Source organism: Chionomys nivalis, chromosome 25, assembly GCF_950005125.1.
Source record: "Chionomys nivalis chromosome 25, mChiNiv1.1, whole genome shotgun sequence".
Lineage (NCBI taxonomy): Eukaryota > Metazoa > Chordata > Mammalia > Rodentia > Cricetidae > Chionomys > Chionomys nivalis.
In genome coordinates this window covers 8181702-8203142 of record NC_080110.1, presented here as the reverse complement: position 1 = coordinate 8203142, position 21441 = coordinate 8181702, and the positions used below count along the sequence as shown (strand labels likewise).

The window sequence follows — 21441 nt, the reverse complement described above, 5'->3', positions numbered from 1 at the left end:
CCTGGATGGAGAGCTCCTGAGGTTGCTGGAGGAGGCTGTCTTCTCTATCCCACTCCCTGGACTGAGAGATTCTGAGGTTGCTGGAGGAGGCTGTCTTCCCTATCCCACTCCCTGGACTGAGAACTCCTGAGGTTGCTGGAGGAGGCTGTCTTTCCTGCTCCCTCCCTGGACTGAGAACTCCTGAGGTTAACTGTCTTGTTCCTCCCTGATTCCTGCTCCACTGCGTGGCCTGCAGAGGGCAGCCCATCGACAATGGCTGGGTCAATAGTGATTGGACTTGGCAGTATAGGGAAGGGCAGTGGGGAAGTCAGACTGGGTTTGGGGGATTTGGAGAGGGTTGTACCCCACTCGAACAGGCATCTTACCCTTCCCCATGATAATCATGGTGAAAGCAGAGGGAGCAGGGATTTGAAGGCCGGAAGCATTCCTCTCAGTGATGAGGATTCCGACTAAATATGAGAACTGGCTTCAGGGTGTTGGACTTGCTCAGAGGTCCATCGAGTCTCAGAATTCATGGGGGTTTCTTTGGAGGGAAAAGGGCAAAGCCTCTCTCCGAAAGGATCACTTCACCTCTCTCTGACCCTTATCAAAGGGAAGCAGCACACTTTCTCACCACTTTCTGTCAAGGAGTGCAGAGCTCAATGTTTTCCTGAGTCTGTGGTAGCAAGGTAACGCGAGGAGCCCCAAACTCTGGCCTAAATGCCAACCAATTCCACAGTGTGTGTATGCAGCTTACCTCACAGCCAGAGCAATACAGCATCGCTGAGGCAAAATCCCCGTGTGATGGATGTTGAGACAGGCACTCAAAGGCATCTGTCAAGGAACCTGCTCCCTTCGTCTGTCACTGAGATGACGAATGGCATAGACAAAGCCATTTTGCTTGATGGCTCTTGATGAAACCATGGCAGTAAGCCATCGTGACTGCTACTGGATCCCCTTATAAAGAGAAAGCATACTTCAGCAAGTCAAGAACCCAGTGAGACGCCCAAGCATATGAATAAACAGGCGTAGAAGTCTGCTCCCCTCTGGATGGAAATGTGGGCCAGAAATGAGAAGGCCATCAGGTGTAGTGGTCAGTGCTGGGTCTCCTGCCCTTGCCCCAGACTCCCACCTTGTAGTCCTAGTCCCTGTAGTTGTAAGGAAAGGAAAAGAGCCCTGGCTGAAGTAAAATGGACTTGGGCGGGAAAGGGCAGAGACATCTCACAGGGCATAGTAAGGCTGCACGTGACGGATGACCAGACACAGCCCGGTGAGCCTGAGAGAAACAGAACTGGGGAATGAAGGGCCAGATCTGCGCTCAGACCCATGGCAGACACCTTTCTCATGTCTGCCTCTGCCTCTGCCTCAGCTCACGTCACTAAGCCAGGCTCTGCCTTCTCTACCCCCACATCTTACCTCGCAGCTCACATGGCTGCCACTGCTCTAGTAGGGTTGTGTTTCCTTCACAAAGTCTCAATGATAGCGAGTCTGGTTGTGTCAGCCTTACCTGTGGTGAGGTCATCTGAGGTCAGATGTCCACACACAAAGGCCACTGCGTCCTTACAGGGCTATGCCAGGCCATCAGCAAACGGTATCTACACGCTGTTGCCTCTTTCTTCTCTCGTTACTCTTTCGATTCGGTCCCCAACTATTCTTTTCTACTTAAACTTCTCACCTCTAGCCCCTGAGATCTGCATCGCTTCATCCTGAGGATTTCTCCTCGATGGAAAAGTCGTTTCCCCAAACCTTATTTTGGTGTAACCATTGCGCTTGCCATCCCTCTGCAGACTGTGCAGCTCCACAGTAAGTGTCCAGGGGAAGAGTACGCTACAGTAGAGCCACGGTTAAGCCCAGCGCTTATGTTCTGGCTGCCTCGTATGCTTCCAAGGAACCTAGATGACTTGAGCGGATGACTTCAGTTCTCCCTTTCACAGCTTGGAATTAAGGGTCGGGTGACATAAAATAAGAAAAAAAAGAGTTAATAATCAATATGACCTACTTTCTCAATGACACCAGAATCACCGTTATATTTTTCTTTCCAGAACATGATCCTCGAATGTTGCTCTGAAATAATGGCTCTGTTTTCTACCGACAGAGAGCCAACACCACTCACTGAGGTATGTGCCTCTCCTCTGAGACTCTCTGGGGTCATTCATTCACTATTTTACTGTGTTAACAGAGACTCAGTGTGTATCCAACCACAAGTACATGGGACCTCACTGCCTTAATTCATGTAAAAAAAAGTATTTATAATGGCATATTACTTTGGTTAAAAGTATTCTTTGCTAGAAAACTTCAGCTAGTGCAGAAATTTATAAAGAGAACTTAAAAGAAATCAGTTCATAGCCACCATGCCATGAAAATCCCATTAGCATTTGGAGAATATCTAGAAATATGTATATACACAAATTTAGATGTTTTGTGTTAATGAATCAGCTTTACATGCATTTTGAAACTTGCTGTCTCCATGACCAATGTGCTTAGAAAGAAAATGGCACCCATAGGCCCTGTGGGGAGTGGCACTATTGGGAGGTATGACTTTTTTGAAGTAAATGTGGTGTTGTTGGAGTAAGTGATCACTGGGGGTGGGCTTAGAGGTCTCAGATCTTCAAGCCATGCCCAGTGTGGCTGTCACTTCCTGCTGCCTGTGGATCCTCAGGTGTAGAACTCTCGGCTCCTTCTCCAGGGCCATGTCTGCCTGCATACTGCCATGCTTTCTGCCATGATGATAATGGACTAAGCCTCTGAACTGTAGGCGAGCCCCAGTGAAGTGTTTTCCTTTCTAAGAGTTACCATTGGCCACCGTGTCTCCTCACAGCAATAGAAACCGTAACTAAGACAATCAATAATGTCATAGAGGATTTTTTTTGTACATGCAAGTCTACCTCATCATATTTAATGTCTTAGAATAGTCTCGTACATTTGCTCGCCAAGCACCGTTTACACAGCTAAATACTTACTACTTATGACGGATCTTGGGGTATGTGTGTGGATACATATATGCATATATAAATAAACATACCATACAGTTTATAGTTTTAACCATTTGATGTACTAAACAACTGTTCAGTTCAAGTGCCATGCATCTATTACCTTCATCCACCTCCCAAGCGTTTCACTACTCCAAGCAGCAACTCTACTCCTGAATTATTAACCCCCTATTTCTCGTCGCCATCCTCCCCAACTCCTGATCCCCTCTAGTCTGCTTTGTCAGCATCACAGTTTACCTATTGCAGGTGTACCATATCACTGGGATTGTGCCACACTTGCCTCTTTGTGGGCGGCTTACTTAATTTCGCATACTGTTCTAAAGTTATTCACAGTGCAGCACATGTCAGTATTTCATTCCTTTTTTATTTCATTTGCATTGTGTCTGTATAACGTATATGCTTATCTATTCATCTGATAATGGGCATTTGGCTTTGTATGACTTGGGTGTGTGTATTTGAGTCCTGGCTTCAGTGGGCAGGGGGAATATACTTAGGAGTGGAATGACTTTTTTTTTTTTTTTTTTTTTTTTTTTTTTTAGTTTTTCGAGACAGGGTTTCTCTGTGGTTTTGGAGCCTGTCCTGGAACTAGCTCTTGTAGACCAGGCTGGACTTGAACTCACAGAGATTCGCCTGCCTCTGCCTCCCGAGTGCTGGGATTAAAGGCGTGAGCCACCAACGCCCGGCTTAGGAGTGGAATGACTTAATCACATGATAAGGGGTTTACTTATCAAAATAAAATAAATAATATGCCACTACACCCAACCCCAGGATAGATGTGTCAGCCCATTGGCTGAGTGTCTGGATGAAGAAAGGTGGAAAGAGGAAGGCAGCCAGAACATGCAAGGGCCCCTTCTTTTGCATGGGTGTATTTAGTGCAGATGCTGGTGGCTATGGACATCTGGCCACAGCATCTTGCCTTTCAACATGAATGCATGCTGGTGACTTCAGGGAGCTCCAGATCTACAACCTCAGACTGGGCGGCATCATCGGTTACCTTGTCCTGAGCCTCCCAGCATCTTTGACTGAGGAACTTCTGGTTACCCGGCTCTATAGTGCAGAGACAGCCATTGTGAGACCATTTAGCCCCCAGTCAAATAATTGAACATAATGAATCCCTCCTTGGCCACATACACACATATGCACATACATAACACATGCATATACATACCACACACACACAAACGCACATGTACCATACACATATATACACAAATGCACACATACCACACACAAACATGCACACATGCACCTATGAACATACACCATACACACACACAACTTCTATTCATTCTTTTCTTCTAGAGAGCCCAGCCTCCCCCAAAAATTTGTTCAAAATTAGATTTAAACTTAGTTTTGCAGTCTACCTTGGTGGAGCTACATAATTATTTAATACAAAATAAGTCCTCCATATTAAAATAGACAAGGGGCACATTGTTAAGTGGATGTTTTTAAGGGAAAAAACCCTATATTCATGAATTCAAACCTAAAGGGAATTAAATTTTATTTCACAAAGCACTCTGAAAGTACGGACATAGATTGTTTGTATTTTTGCTTTGGGGACAGCTGCATCAATTGCTGCCCCCAAAGCCGAGGATTGTATGAAAGGCACAGTACAGTGTACCCTTGGATCTTCAAATGTCACCTCTTTTTTGCCCATCAGTCATGTCTATTTCCCATAGCTGGGAGGATATCTATATGTTTTTCCTTGGGTTTACCCTCTTGTTTAGCTTCTTTAGGATCACAAATTATAGACTCAGTGGCCCCTATCCATGGCTAGAAACCAATTATGAGTGAGTACATCCCATGTTCTTCTTTTTGGGTCTGGGTTACCTCACTCAGGATCGTATTTTCTATTTCCATCCATTTGCATGTGGTAAAAAACAATGACTTCTCGAATTTTGCATGCAAAATGAAGCCAATGACAAAAGTTAACTACCACAAGTGTTCAGTAATGGACCACAAAAAAAGTTTTTTTTAATGAGATGTATAATTAATAGTGTCAGTGGATTCTGGATTCTGGCAGACCAGAGTTGAAATCGTAGTCTTCAGTGTTAACAGTGGTGTGGTCTAAGGCCACATATGTAATAGCACCATATTCACAGTCATTGTGAGGATTAAAACAATAATGTTTTAAGCATGTATAAAAGGGCCCGAAACGAGCAAATGGCTAAACCTGGGGTTTTTAAGCACATTGGTGTCATTGTCATCATCCTCATCATGTGTGAATGCTTTAGCTCCTTGTTAACTAATTTCAGAGGTTAGAATCTAAATCTGTGTTTAAAGTCTCAATGTTAGAAGAAGAAACAGAATCTTTATCCATTTCTTTGCCCATTAATATAAATCACTTCTGAACCCATAGGAGCTAGGCCAGTGTGCAGGATGGCACCATGGGATCCAAGTGGCACAGGTTGTACCCATGGAACAGATGGTGTCTTCAACTTGGATTTCACACTTGACCTCTGCTGAGAGGCAGATTTACCTAGCTGTGCGGGGTTGGGACATGGGGATTTGTGAGCTTGTCCCAGTAAGTCAGTTCTTGGACAGGCAAAGTTATAGGTGCTAATAGAACTTTTTTTTTTTTTTTGAGACAGTGTGTTATTCCGTGGCTTTGACGGGTGGCCTTGAACTCTCAGAGAACCACCCATTTCTGCCTCCTTGGTACTGGGGAATTAAAGGTATACACCACCGTGTCTGGCCCTCAAAGCCATTTTTATCACTGGTATGAGGTTTTGTTATGCAAGATTTTTATTTTTTACTGAGCACGCCTATTACAAGTTACCTTGGCCTGTATCACCTCTTCCTAATTAAAATAAATACTGCTGTGCAAAGGTTGTAATAAAGAGACTTTAGAGAGCAAGGAGATAAAGAAGCCCATGCCAACCTTCTTAGTGGATCACAGACTAATGACAGCTAGGTATGATTTAATGTCACACCAAAATAAAAGGCATTTTTTAATTGTCTGCATAGGTTTGAATTCTTAGTTTCCAAACTGTCAGATAGGATTCAAATATGATGCTAAAATTATCCCCTCTGTCTTGCTGTAACTAAGCAATCATGGGAGGATGGAGCCCCTTTTGGACAGTTTCCTGTTCATCATCAATTATTGACTGTCAGCTGTTTGTGGGACATTGGTGTAGATACCCTCTATAGCTGCAAGGCAATACAGATGAAAGCACCTCTGGCCAGCTAAATTAACATTTTCCGGTTTGTTCGCGTGGCACAAGGAAATTGGTCTAAATTACATACACATGTGCATGAGAGTGTGTGAATTTAACAGATCAGTATGTGAGTATAAAGCTCATTTGTTCTGGCTACAATCATACAGGACTGGTATGTGCAAGAGATTCATAGGTACAGCTTCTGGTTGGAAGAGATGGGACCTATTTCATGCACAGATTGAAAAACAGACTTTATTTTGTACTGTAGATATAAATAACTTTTCTTTCCATTCAAAATTTTCAGCTAGACCTAGCATAAGTAACTGACAATCACAATAATATTCATCGAATACCAATAAACCACTAGTAATCATAATAATATTGGTTCATATTTGTTGAGAACATAGTGTGTGCAAACATTGCTAAATGTTTTCAATACATACCTTAGTGTGGTGGTATTAATAAGGATGGCCCCTATAGGTTCATATATTTGAATTCTTGGTCTACTTGACAGGGATTAGGAGGCACAGCCTTGTTGGAGTATGTATAGCCTTGCTGGAGAAGGTGTGTCACTGTGGAGGCAAGCTTTGGGATCTCAAATGCTCATGCCAGGCCCAGTGTCTCTCCCTTTCTTCCTACTGCCTGTGGGTCTGGATGTAGAACTCTCAGAATCTTTCTTCTGCACCATGTCTACCTGCTTCCTATGCCATGTTTCCTGTCAAACTGGTAAAAGCTGTAGGCCAGCCCCAATTTAATGTTTAAAGAGTTACCATGGTCAGGTATTTCTTCATAGCAATAGAACATTGACTGAAACAATTAGCTCATTTAATATTAGAAGAATATTTTTGTTTTTAAAGACAGAGTTTCTTTTGCATAGCCCTGGCTGTCCTCTTATAGAGTTGATTGGCATTTTATTTATTTTAAAAGAGTTGTTTGATTTATTTATTTGTCTATGTGTGCATGTGCACATGCATGTGAACATGGAAGTGCTTACCCCTTGGATGCCAGAAAAGGATGTCAGATACCATGAAGGTGTAGTTATAGGCAGTTGTGAGCCACTAGATGAGGCTGTTGAAAGTAAACTTCAGTCTTCTGCAAGAGCAGCGAGTCCTCTTGCTCTCTCCCCAGGCCCTCCTCTTTTACTGGGGAAGAAATTCAGGCACAGGAAAACTAAGCAGTGGACTCAAGGTTAGGGTAGGAGTCAAGTTCATATTTGCTTTACTCCAAGGCCAGCAATGTTGTTTTCAGACAGTGGAAAAAAGGTGCTGTGGGTAGTTGAGGAATGAGGCAAGAACTTAAAAGATGCTGGTGCACTCCCTAGGCATGGATGTGGGGAGAGGGCCTTGGACTTCCCACAGGGCAGGGTTCCCTGCCCTCTCTTAAGCAGGGAGGGAGAGGGAGGAGGTGGTGTGGGGGAGCGGGAGGGGATTGGGAGGAGGGAAGGAAGTGTAAATATTTGAATGGATAAATAAAAATGAATAAATAAATAAAAAAGATGCTGATGCAGACTAAGAAGTTTTGAGAAGGAAGGAAGAGTGCTAGAGGGAGGTACAGAGACCAAGCAGGGTGTTGAGAGAGGAATGAGCATAAAGGAAAGGGGATAGAAATAGTAGAGATTGTCTCTAAGGACAGAGGATGGGTCAGGACAGAGAAGCTGGGAGCAGAAAGCTCAAGGACTCTTCAGTGATCAAGATGGGTAAGAGGGTTACCAGGAAGGCTGATTGGAGGGAGGGAGTGAAGTTGGGGCAGTTCACCCAGTGATTTTAATTTTCCTAGTAAAATGGTTCAAGTACTTGCTATTGAAATGAGTCAGGTGGGCTGGGGGTACCATCTTTTAAAAGAGAGGAAAGGATCTGATACTTGCTGTGGGATAATTCTCTTGTACACTGTAAAGATTTGTCACTCTTATTAGTTTAATAAAATGCTGATTGGCCAGTAGCCAGGCAGGAATTATAGGTGGGGCAACCAGACTAAGAGAATTCTGGGAAGAGGAAAGGCCAGATGCAGTCAGCAGCCAGACACAGAGGAAGCAAGATGAGAATGCCTCAGTGATAAAAGGTACCAAGCCATGTGTCTAAACATAGACAAGAATTATGGATTAATTTAAGTTGTAAGAGCTAGTTAATAATCAGCCTGAGCTAATAGATCAAACAGTTTAAACCGAATATAAGCCTCTGTGTGTTTCTTTGGAACTGAATGGCTGTGAGACCAGGCGGGAGAGAAACTTCCATCTACAGGTCTTCACTACCATTGAGTGAAATGGCTGAAGAAGTTGGCTCAGCACAAACGAAAGGACTGAGGGCCACACCCAGTTTTAAGATTCCCAGTGTCTTATGGTTCTGGTTATCTTGGCTTGATGTAAGAAATGACACCACTAGAAGTGTGTTTTTATTGGGTAAATGTGAGAGGGGAGCTGGTCCCCGATGGGGGAGAGCAGTGGGATAGAGACAGCAGCTCTGATGCCGTCCCATGGCCAGGAAAAGTGCCTCTCCTGTCCCCTAAGAAAGCACAGTTACTGTTGGACATACCTATTTCTTAAACTCTTAAATCAAATCAAAACAAAACCCAAACTTGTTTTCTAAAAGTATTTTCTATCTGACCTGTACATCCTTAATGACAGTAAAATCCTACCGACTTAGCCAGTATGACTGTGTGCTTGATGGATGCATATTTTTTACATAGCTGAATTTCCTCTGCATAGATCCAATTGTTTCTTATTGTTAAAAATAATTGTTTAGGGGCTCAGTGGCAGAAAGCTTGCCTAGCATGGCTGAGGTCCCAGATTCAATCCACAGTACAACCAAAAATTAGTTTATGATACATTTCTGATAGAATATTGGCATCAACTATGTGCCGAGGATTAAGGGTTACATTCCACTCTGCTAGCGTCTTCACTTTACCTAGTCATTTGCTCTTTTTTTCTAATACATCTATTCCATCATGAAATGATGGGAACCTTATCTTCGTTCACAGCCTCTTCTGAGCCTTCACATGTCAGCTGAAATGATTGCTACAAGCATGTCAGCATCTTCAGAGGCCAATCAAAACCTCTACCGCTGCTTAAGCTTGAGTTTGTTCAGTCTACGACTCCTCTCTAGGGACTCCCCGCACCCCAGTGCACCCACATTCAAGTCCTCACCCCTTGGTTGCAAGAACATCCATTTGTCAGAAGCACATGTGGGCTGCGATCTGTAGCTAACGCAGCACCCGATTTCTGGACTTCGTCATCCTCTGTGTAGAGGCTGCTCCTTGCTGCTGGCCCGTGGCTCTTTCACAAAACCTCGGAAGTGCAATAATCACACCACTACCAGCACAAATCTCTGACTGTCCATAGCAGGTAATTACAGAGCATTATCAATTAATTCTACTAACACAATCGGGGAGACTGACAATCGCAGATTTTTCTTCTCGCTCTCTTTCTTCGCCTTCCTCTTAGTTTCTGTTGGTGCAGCCACGAGCTGTCTGAATAGGTTTTATGGGCAGCAAGAATTACATCTTCCTTCCCTGAGAAATTATCATTCTGTCCTCAAGTGGAGCGTACCCTTTGTGTGTAAGATCATGAAGCATCCACTTAATATTCGTATATTCTTTGGAAGACAATGCCAGATGACGTGAGTCCACACTGCTTTTAAAAACACCACGCTGACTTTGATTCCATCATCTCACCGTTCACGTCTGACTGTCAAATTTGGGTAAAGGAAAAAGAAAGCCCTTTAAGAAAAAAAAAAAAAAGGCCAGGCTATTAACGTGCTCTTCAAATGCTAAGAAAAGGCTACGCTGCTTATAGCATTTCAGAAATGCTCATCTCTCCACGATGTCCCAGCAATAGTGTCAAGGTGAAATACACTCTTTTTTTTCATGGAGGGACTGAGAGCCTTTGTTTCCTGTGCTCGGGGTTCCAGACCTCTTTGTGAGCATGCAGTTGGAGGGTGTGATGAGACGGGTGTGGTCTGAACCATGGTAACATTAGGAACGGGATACTATGTGCTTATTCTCAAAGTAACAGAAGTGTGTGCATTTCTCCATAAATCAAGCCTGGCTTCATTACTGAAGCTGCAGGCCAGTCTCAAGGGGACAGTTAAGTCACTTTGTACAACATCAAGGGACGTTAGAGACAGGGGAGTCATTAGCCAATCTCATTTCTCTCTATTCTGGAAAATACCGAGTGAAATGAGTTTCATTCCCTTCATGTGGTTTGGTAAATGAGTCTGCCTGGACCTCAGAGCTGGGGAGATGGCTCAGGAGTTGGGAGCACACTGCTTGCTCCTTCAGAGGACCAGAGTTCGGTTCCTAGGACCCATATCAGTCTTCTTATAGCTCCCTGGAACTTAAGCTCCAGGGCATCTGATGCCCTCTTCTGGCCTCTGCAGATCCCTGTGAATGGCATGGTGCACACACACACACACACACACACACTCACACACACACAGTATTTTAATGAAAGTAAAGTAATTTTTAAAGCTTGAGCTAGGTGCGGTGGTGTGTCACTAGAATCCTTACATTTGAGAGGGACAGGAGGATTGCTGAGTTTGAAGCTAGTCTGTGTTGCTCGGTGAGTTTGAGGCTAGCCTGAGCTATGTAGGCCAACCTGTAGCTCCCTGGGAGAGCACCTGCGAAGCAGGTGTGAGATCCCCAAAACCAAGAGAAAGGAGAGGGGTGGGACAGATGAGAACACAGAGAATTTCAATACAGCCTTTGTATGCTTTCCCCAGTGGTGAAACGTTATACAGTGAAAGTCCAACATGATGACCAACGTGGGGGCACTGGCTCACTCAAAACACGAAGCTCTTCTGCCATCACTGACACCGTCACCCCCACGGAGCCCCACTTCCCCACTAGTCTGTGCCCCCAACCACTGGCAGCCACTGTTCTTCTTACATTTCTATAATGTTTTCCTTTCGAGGACATTCTGTAAAGGGGACATACTGTCACCACTTGGGACTGGCCTCCTTTCCGTTGGCCATAATTCCATAGATAGCCATAAATCTATCCTTTTGTTCGACAAAATTCTCTGAGAATTGACACATTCAATGTCTGGCTACCAAATTCTTGTTTGCCCTCCGTGTCTGATGCAGGGTGGATGCAGAATGCTAATGCTGAAAGGTCTTCCTGTACCACCGGCTCTACCCTCCCCTCTGCCTCTTCTCTCCTTCCTGCTCTCCATCCTTGCCCCCTCCTTCTCCACCCAAGTCCCCTTGGTCATTCACAAAGGTTCATTGCTGGGATTCGAACACTACCACAAACAATGCTGGAAAGCGTCTTTGTGAGCTGTAGACTCTCGGCCCTTTGGCTGGAAAGCACCCGTCGTTGCTGGTGTCTAAGAAGGGTGTGCCACTGGTCCCGGTGAGCGCCCATGAGAACACAGACACTGTGAGCTGCTTGCCTTCCACACTGTGCTCATAAGGTCTGCTCTTCCGTTTATCACTGCACTGGGAGCTGCTAAGTAACAAAATCCAGCATGCTTTGACTCGGTCCCTAGCGTAAAGTTTGAACTTTGGTTCTTTATAAAGGCTTTGCTTTTCAAAAGAAGAGTCTCTAGTTTCTAGTTGCCAGAAGTTAAGCTCAGGGAACTTGGGCTGAGAAAAAAGCAACATCGAGTATTGTTATAAGTGTGGAAATTTTATGTCTGTGTTCCCGGTCAAAAGCACACAGGCAGACTCCCATGGAGGCTCTCAGGAGGGTCCCCAGCTATGTGGTACCTATCAGCTAACTTGACTGCTGAGAGAGTCAAAGCTCTGACCTTTAAGTGATGTTAAACTCTCATGGTGATGACGAAAGTATAGTGAGGGAAGGCAAGCTTGCCTGAGCAGACATTTCAGTCAGGTTCGGGCAGACTGTGCTGTGCTAACAAATAAGCCCCCGTGCCCAGTGATGGCAAAGTGTGTGTATGTGTGCGTGCATGTGTGTGTGTTTATATGTGTGTGTGCATGTGTGTGTGTGTGTGTGCGTGTGTGTGTGTGCAGGTGCACATGTGGCATGGCTCACCACCCTCTACCTTGTTAGTCACTAAGCATGCCAGCTAGCTGCTCTGTGAGCTTGCAGGAATTCTCCTGTCTCTGCCTCCCATCTTGCCACAGGAGGAGCAGCAGGACCACAGGTTTGTGCTACTGTATCTAGCTTTCCACAGGCTCTGGGGGTTTGAACTCGGGTCCTCACAGTTGTAGGGCAAGTATTCTACATTGAACCGTCTCCAAAGAAGATATATTGGCCTCACATCTGGTGAAGACTGGGTACATGACTTAGTGTCTAAGGTGTCTGCCATGTTCCTCAAGGACAGCTTTGCAGGAGAAGAGATACATTCAGTATTTCCCAAGACCTTTTTTTTAAGGTTGACCACATATCCACATGTGCTGGCAATCACAGACAGTATAGACTCATTTAGAGTGATTGACCCTAGACCCTTCTTTTCCTCTGAAATATATCCCAGCCTAGGTGATAAATTCCAAAAGCCCTCCTGGGTGGCTGTCATAATTCCTGCTCATATCCTAATGTCTCACCCCAGTTTATAAGGGTGTGCCAGGGAACATAGTAAAGACGCACCCTTGTATTTTAGGGGACACTAATAACTTTTTGTCTCAGTAGGCTGTTGTAGAAATATCATGAAATTTTAAGTAGAAATAATGCAATAAGGTAGTACCAGTCTCCACACAGCAGCTGTGATAAATATGGTATCCAAATCATCTCACTGGACCACACGTGTGACGGGTTACACAACGATTTTCCGGAGGAATCCCCAGAACTTGTGGCCTCGCATGGCCAAGAAATGTTGTGAAGATGATTGAGTTTAGGGTCAAATGAGGAGGAGATTATACAGGTGACCCCCACAAGGCTGTCATTGGTGCCCTAGTGAGAGGGTGCTTGCTCTGGAGGGATCTGACAGCAGAGGAGACAGGGAGGCAGAGCGATGACGGGAGACGCAGATCAGAGCGACAACAGGATCAGCGGGAAAAGCAGTGAGTCTGATCTCACAGGCCAGGCAGATGAATGACTTCTCCCCTTAGAACCTCCAGGAGAAACCAATCCAGACAACATCATGACTGATACAGTTCAGCTGGTTTCAGGCTTCTGACCCCCCCAGGAATTCAATAAATTTGCCCAGAACCACTAAGTTCACATGAGTGTGTGGCTTCAGTGACAGGCGACAGATACACAGACACGTTCTAAGCTAAGCACGGGACTTCAGATTTTGTTTGTGCTCAACGTAGGTGTTATTATGGTTGCTATTTCTAGGAGAGAAGTTGAGGAGCAAAGATAGTAAGTGGCTTGCCCAGGGTCCCTCAGCTAGCAGGTGTCTGAGTCAGACTCGGTGTCCGGGCTGATGGCTGCTCAGAGTATGTTCCTTAGCACTGCGCTCAAAACAGCTTCTCTGGTAGCACCCTGTTCTCCTGCGAGCACCTTCTGCTGTGTCTATGAACTGCCCCTAGCCTGCGCAGAATCACCCATCCCCACCCAATTTCATCCTTCTGCTCCACGCAGGGACTCAGAAATGTGTGGAAGATTCTATGGGAATCTTCAAGTTAGATTGCAGTGGCAGGCTTTTCCATCTGGAAATAGCGTGATCGCCTACCTCACTACCATCTTGGAGCACTGATAACCTTGACCCAGTAGCCAATCAAGTGAACATAAACAATACGGCGATAGGTGAGCTCATACTAATGGTGACGGAGCTGCTGACACTATCTAGCACAAAGAGGGTTGGAGGTCACCAGACCATCACCTGGAAATCCAGCCAATACATATTCCCTCCGTCCCACCCCACTCCTAGCTGAAAAGGAGCTTGGGCGATTCAGGGGCGTACAGGAAGAGGAAGGTTAACAGGACATTATGCTCCCTCATGGGGTGAAACTTTGTAGTGGTGCAGGTGTCTGAAGGTTACCCCCACTCCTCTAAGTAACCCCTCATTCGTGTTTCTGTAAACACATCAAGTGGATTCCTCACTGGCCACCCAATTGTAGCTGGGTGGGATCTTTTACTTGAATCTATCTTTGGTGCCCTCTCTCTGATGAAAGGATGTTCATGTTCAAATTTGTTCATGTCTCCCCAGGAAGAGCTGGCAGATTTAGGATTCAAGTGAAATTGCATTTTTTTCCCTACTTAAGCCTTCAGGAAGATATTACTTAAGGGGAGATATTCTAAATCTTCTTCCTACTCTTTAATTGTTAATTCTCCTAATACTCTAGAGGGGGAATGTTCCTAGGGTAATCTAATAGAATGATTAATAAAAGCAATGCATTAGACTTGTTTCTATCATGACCCCACAGAGAAGCATCTGGAAATTTAGCATAAGTATTAAAGTTATTTAAATCTCCCATCAGCGTATATGGGTTGCATGTCTGCATGCATTTTGCCATATTGCCATTGCCACTGTGTGTGTGTGTGTGTGTGTGTGTGTGTGTGTGTATGGGGGGTGTGCTTGCATCATGTACCTGTGCCAACACAAGTGCATACACATAATTGTGGATGCCGGAAGTCACATCAGGTGACTTCTCACCACCTTCCCTCTTTGAGATAGGCTCTTTAGCTGAACCTGAAACTCATCCATTGACCCAGTAGTCTGGCAAGTGAGCTCCAGGGACTCAGCTCCCTGCATGAGAGGGACAAATGCTTGCTCTTGTACCCAGTTGTGTTTTGTTTGTTGGTTTTTAAACGTGTTTATTTGGGATCTGAGTTGAGGTCTTTGTGTTTGGCCAGCAGGCAGTTTGTTGACTGGGCCATCCCCCTGGTCCACACTCACAGCTTCTTCTTCTGAAGAAGTCGGTGTCCAATTGCAGGCCAGTACTGTAGTACAAAGACTTGACATCCCTTACCAAGTTCACGGTAACCCTGCAGGGCCATTCCATGTTCAGAGATCCCCGTGAGCCCGGCTTGGGGTTGACTGTGACTGCATTTTAGCCCAATCCCACTCCCTTCATTTTCTCTGTGTATTGATCTTGTCATTTCTTAAAGCTAGTGAACTTCTGGAAGCTAAATTCTATCTCAGAATCTGCTTTCTAAGGGCGTGAGTGTTCTAGCACTAGAGAAGTATCTGAGGTAACTGTTTTATAAAAAAGAAAAAGATGATTTTGGTATTAAGATTTTGAAAGTCTAATTCATGATCTACTGGCCCTATTGTCTTTTGTCCTGTAGTGAGGTGGAACAATAGAAAAGGGGCCTTATTACATTCTGTGTCTAAGAGACTTGTCTTTAACCCCCTTCCAACACTTGAAGAGCCACAGCTCTTGAACTTAGATCCAATGCAGCATGTGTTCCTGTGTACTGTTCTGTGTGTGCTCCTGTGTGCTGTCCTGTGTGCTGTTCTGTGTGTCCTGTGTACTCTCCTATTTGCCTTGTGTGTCGTCTTGTGTGTCCTGTGTGTGGTCCTATATGTCCTGTGTTCTGTCCTGTGTGCCCTGTGTGTCCTTTGTAGTGTCCTGATAGATTGTTGGTTGTTTAACTCATGCTTCTTGTTGTACTTAGAGCTTTTGATATTTAAAAGGAAATTTTTCTCTATTTGGGACCTTCTATAATTTTTTATGTGTTGAAAAGCATATCTTTCTGACAAAAGAAAGCAACTTCAAAGATTCTTTTCCCTAGATCTCGGGAGTCTTGAGCAGTCAGAACAAGCCTTGGGAAATACAGCCTCAACTTTCACTGCTTCCTTCAGGGTCTCTTTTGGTTTTGAAGGATTGTTTCCTTAAACTATTCTCTATAAAGAGAAGTGGGTGGTGGATGAGAGCCTTTGTCATGCAAGTCTGATGACCTGTGTTCAGTCCCAGGAACTCACATGGTCCCCTTATCTCCATATGTATGCTGTGTTGTTTACACATGCACATGGGTCCCTGTGTGTGAACACAAACACACACACCTACTAAACAAAAGAGAAAACTTTTAAAAGCACGTACGTGTAATTAGAAGATGCTGTCAGTTCTCTGACTTTCCATCAACTAGACTTTCTTGTCTGAGTCCAGAGTGGGTTAAAGGGCAGGGTATGCAGAATGGGTGCCATGTTGAGAAAGGGTTACAGCACACCAAGATATTTATTCGTTGATGTTCTAGTTTTTATTTATTCTGCTGCTGTAATAAACACCATGAACAAAGCATGCTGGGAGAGTAAAGGGCTTATTATATCTGTTACTGAGGGACGCCAGAGCAGGAACCCAAGGCAGGAGCCTAGAAACAGGAACTGAAACAGAGACCATTGGAGGAGTGCTGCTTACTGGCTTGCTCCTTATGGCTGCCTCAGCTTGCTTTTTTACACAACCCACAGTGAGCTGGGCCTTCCCACAACAATCTTGTTAAGGGGAATCTGATTGAGCAATCCCTCAATTGAAATGACTTCTTCCCAGATAGCTGTAACTTGTGTCAAGTTGATAAAAACAAACAAGCAAGCAAGCAAACAAACAAACAAAAAACCCTGGCAGTCTTACTTTGCATGATACTTAACGTTTAACTGTTATTTGAATTTTTTGTTTTTGTTTTGTTTTTTCTTTTTTTCTTATGAATGCCCAACCTTAGCTTGGTTTATTTCTAGCCAGATTTTCTTAATTAATTAATTTATTATTTATTTATTTATTTATTTAAAATTTCCACCTCCTCCCATCCTCCCATTTCCCTCCCACTCCCTCCCCTCTCCCTCCCCCTTGCTTTCTTTACTGCACATACTGGCTTTTTGGGAGCCTAGTCTGTTTGGATGCACACCTTCCTAGACCTGGATGGTTTTCATTTTTGAATCAGAGTTTAATGAAATCTACTGTGACCCAGAATCCCTTATCTATCTGAGTTGACCCAAGTACTGAGATTATCGTACATTTTTCCCCCAACACCAGATGACTCTCTAACTTTTCAACACCAAATGAGTACCTAACAGTTACCTTAATCCAAGGATAGTAGGGAATCAACAAGCTAAGGGTCCCATCCCATAAGGCTGCCAGCCCCTCTGCCAGCTGCAGATGGAGTGTCCACCCCTTTCGTATTTCTTTCAAGCCAGCTACAGACTTACAAGTTGCTTCCAGCTTCAATAATAAACAAAACAAAAACACTCATGTAAATCTCCTTTGTATGCTTATTAGTATGTTATAAAGGACACGGTGACCCAGGAACAGAGATGGAGAGATGTACACGCAGGACAGGGTCTCAGAGAAAGCATGGGAGGGTCTATGCCCTCTCTAAAGGTTCCATCTTCATTCTGCCTCACGCTTCCACCTGAAGAGACCTCAAGCAGAGTTCTATGGGGGATCCGTTCCATAAGCTGCCCTTGAGCTGAAGGTGTGGCACAGTGATGGTGGTGGAGATGGCTGAAGAAGAATCTGCCCTTCTATTCCTGGACAATGCGCCGTTTGAGTCAGCTCCCTGCACGTGTTTCCCCACACCTTGGCGTTTAATATCCAGTTTTCTTGTTCGATCTAAAATTCCTCTTGCAATAACATCATTTCATTAAAATTTAATTTTAAAAGATTTCTACCATCTCGTTAGTATGACGGTTTTGATCCCCTATTATATTAAAAATACTTTTCTGTCATGTTTAAAGTTTGATTAACACAAAAATTAGAGTGGTAAAAAGATAATTTCATTCTCAGAAAGGGGCGGGATTATCCGTGGATGAGGGAGATTGTACAAAGACCCTGTCTACTATGAAGACCGGTGTACTGTCTCTGTCAGGATGGGAAGAATGGTACCCTTGTTGCTGGCATGAGGACATAGTTAAATTAAGAACAGGAAAACCAAACGTATCCAGTTATTTCTCATCCATTCACTGCCTCATCTGTCAGTCACAGTATTGATTCCTAAGTTAGCTAGCATCATATCTATCTTCTAAGGTCATGTTTCCCCCAGTGTAGGAAAAAATTCCAGTCAATCGATAACTTCAAAGAGAGGTGATGCATTAACAGGAAGGAAGCGTGGTATAGAAACGTCCATGTGAGATGTGAATTTCTTTTCTTACTTTAAGACTATTAAAATTCTTTTCCCTGCGGATCTTGTGCTGTATTTTAAGGTTTTTGAAAGGAAGCCATTCCATCAGCCATATCCCTAAACTTAACTCGAAATTACAGTACCAGATGAAGCAGGCCAAACTGATGAGGGGAATTTTTCCCACGTGCTCCTTTCATTGTTGAGCATTTAGAATCAAAGGAAAGGTGACTGACATGGGACCTGAGGGAGCCAAGGAGAAAGTGATTGACACTGTGCCCGAGAGCACAGGAAGATGTTAGAGTAGCTGCTTAAAAATCAGAGTGGGAGAAATCGCAGCTATTTTGAAAATTGCAAGGATGACTGAAATCTCAAACAGAATTTTCAAAATATGTGAATATATGGAGTAGCTGAAAAGCTCGTATGTGGCTCGTGGAAAGTAAAAATTCAAGAGCAGTTTGTTTGAAGCACTAGTAGGAAAATACGTGCATATCCAATGGCCCAGCAAACCCACTGCCATTGGTATGTGTAATTTATGTAAACATAACTAGATACATGATATATGTATACATATTATATTTAAATAGTACATAAATGATACACACACACAGATGAGACATGGTATCTTAACACAGGCTGGCCTTGACATCACTCTGTAGCCCTGAATTACTTCAACTTGACCTTGAACTATTGATCCTCCTACTTTTACCTCCCTACTTGAGGGATTGTAGGTGTGTATCACCACACTTGTCTTATGTGTATGTCTATTTGTTAATCTGGGCAATTGCATCTATATATTCATGCACGTGTGCATACGTGCACATGCGCGCGCAAGCACACACACACTCACACTGTATATACTTTGCATGTTAATAGCTCAGTCGGAAGTTTACCTTAACAGTTTTATTTAGTAGCAGGAAAAGACAGAATATGTTTTAGCATGCTACCAGGAAACAGAATTTGAGGTTGTGCCTTACTGTTATACCAAAAGGCTTAGACTTCCTCTGGTGTCTAGAAGGTGGGAGTGCACACCAGAGAGGGACCTGTCATTCCAGAGAAATTCGTTTTTCTTGAGGATGGAGGAGGAGGATGGATGGATGACTCTGGGGTGACAGCCGCTCTTATTCTATCCTTGTGACATGAAGGTGTTACCTGTGGCCTCCATAAATAAACTCACCAGTCATACCTCATCCTTTGACACATGGCCCCTTGTTCTTGGCGTTTTCAGTGAAAAGGGACAGGAGTCAAAACACAGTACCTGTATCATGTCACTAAGGTAGCTACAATGTTAAGTAAACTAACATGGCACTTCTTAACTTTTTAAATAACTGGTTCTATAGTTAACCTGGAAAGGAGTCCATATGTTGGTATTTCTATTTATATAAACATAAATAGATATGTATGCATATATTATATATAAATAATAAATAGTAAAGGAGAGATACTATAAAAGATGGTACAAATACTTTAATGCTAATTACTATTTCTTTATTGTCTACTTTGAAAGTCATCTGTAAAGATTGTTAAATTGGGCCTGAGGACTGGGGATAGATATCTTAGTCAGGAAAGGCAAGCGTAAGGATCGAACTTCAATTCCCAGAACCCATGTGTGGAAATGCCAGGCACAGTGGCACAGACCTGTAAACCCAGAACCAGGGAGGCAGAGACAGGTAGTTACCTGGGCTCGCTGACAGGCAGCCCAGCCTAATTCATGAGGCCCCAGCCAGAGAGAGAACCCATTTCAAAAGGCAAGGTGGATTTTTCTACCGGAATGACACTAGAGTCTGATCTCTTGATGTCTCCACACGTGTGATATACTCACACATGGAGTTGCACATACATTAACACACATGTGCATGCTAGTTGAATAGGCATATGCTGGAAATATAACTATCATATTTTAAAAGAAGCCCATTGCCTTAGTATTCTATTGCTGTGAAAAGACACCATGATTATGGCAACTTTATAGAAAAGAATTAATTAGGTCTGGCTTATAGTTTCAGAATTTAGTCCATTATCAACATTATGGGGAAGCATGGCAGCACACAGACAGAATGGTGCTGGAGGGGTAGCTGAGAGTTCCACATCTGCATCTGAAGGCAGCAAGAAGAGAGAGGCACTGGGCCTGGCTTGAGCTTTTAAATTCCCAAAGTTCACCTCTGATGACACACTTCCTCCAATCACATCACACTGATCTCAACAAGGCCACACCTCCTAATTCTTCTCAAGTAGTGCCACTCCCCAATACATAAAATATATGAGCTTCTGGGGGCTATTCATATTCAAACCACCACATTCATATAGAAAAAAATCCCAAGCTAGAATATTGATTACATAATGAGTAATTAAGGAAGCTCTGTGTATGTGACAGCCTGACACATGCTAGAGCCATGTGAGAAGAGGGAACCTCAACTGAGAAAAATTCCCCCATCAGATTTGCCTATAGACAACCCTGTGGGGGCATTTTCTTGATTGATGTAAATACAGAAGGGCCCAGACCACCACAGGCACTGCCATCCTTGGCCTGTGATCCTTGGCTGTATAAGAAAGCAAACTGAGCAGGCCAGTAAGCAGCATTCCTCATGACTCTGCCTTACTTCTCAGTCCCAGGTTCCTGCCCTGCTTGAGTTTCTGCCTTGTCTTCCTTCATAGAGATGCGTAAGCCAAAGGAAACCCTTCCACCCCAAGTTGTTATTAATCATGGTATTTATCACAATAATAGAAAGTAAACTAAGACAATATGTATACTTCTTCATCATTGTTTGAGGTTCTAGAAACTACTAGAATACTTTTAAAATTTTTAATGAAGTTAAAAAAAAAGCAAAAATCATCTTCTACCTTTCGGTTCATCTTGCTTTCTTGGGAATAAATGGATGAAAGGTTCATTTAATAAGTCATCAATAAATTAGTAAAACTTGTCCTCTAATGTCTTACCAGGTTTCAAACCCTCAACACTGAATTCACTGTGGCCATTTTTCATGGTGTTTATATTTCATTCACTACCCAAAATATTAATATATACCAGTGTGCAATGGGTTCCAGGATACATTCATCTCCTAGAAACCATTTTTGTTCTTTCTCTTATAATCAGTGCTGTGATCACAGAAGCTTTAGGGTGACTCTTTTAGCTCTTGGCCTTAGAAACTTGGAGCCTCTTTAAGACAGAGTGATCTCAAACCTGGTGTCTACACACTTCCTGGCGCCCGTGGCAGGACATAGGCTCCCAGGAAGAGTGTGAGGTTTTCTCAATGGGCCTCTCAATCCTTACGAAGAATGGTCCAAAAGTCCCGTGCAAGAATGATATCAGCGCAAATAGCCCTTGTTTTTAGAAATAGGTGATTTTTATGAGTGGATCTACAGATGTCAGTAGAATATAAAATGGCATACATGCCATGTCATCCATGTGGAGAGCTGAAGCTTCCGGCTTT

The 21441-nt window shown here is 43.7% G+C and overlaps 2 protein-coding genes across 2 annotated transcripts in view; both read left to right on the top strand.

Moving 5' to 3' along the window:
• Positions 1 to 21441, top strand: part of Cfap54 (cilia and flagella associated protein 54) — a 255271-nt gene that overhangs the window by 233057 nt on the left and 773 nt on the right. The window contains exon 67 of the mRNA XM_057757648.1: positions 2022 to 2096. Within this exon, the coding sequence (XP_057613631.1) occupies positions 2022 to 2096 (75 nt within the window). The remainder of the gene's footprint in view (positions 1 to 2021; positions 2097 to 21441) is intronic.
• Positions 2071 to 21441, top strand: part of Nedd1 (NEDD1 gamma-tubulin ring complex targeting factor) — an 83054-nt gene continuing 63683 nt past the window's right edge. Inside the window, exon 1 of the mRNA XM_057757647.1 lies at positions 2071 to 2096. The gene's annotated coding sequence lies outside the window, so the exon portion shown is untranslated. The remainder of the gene's footprint in view (positions 2097 to 21441) is intronic.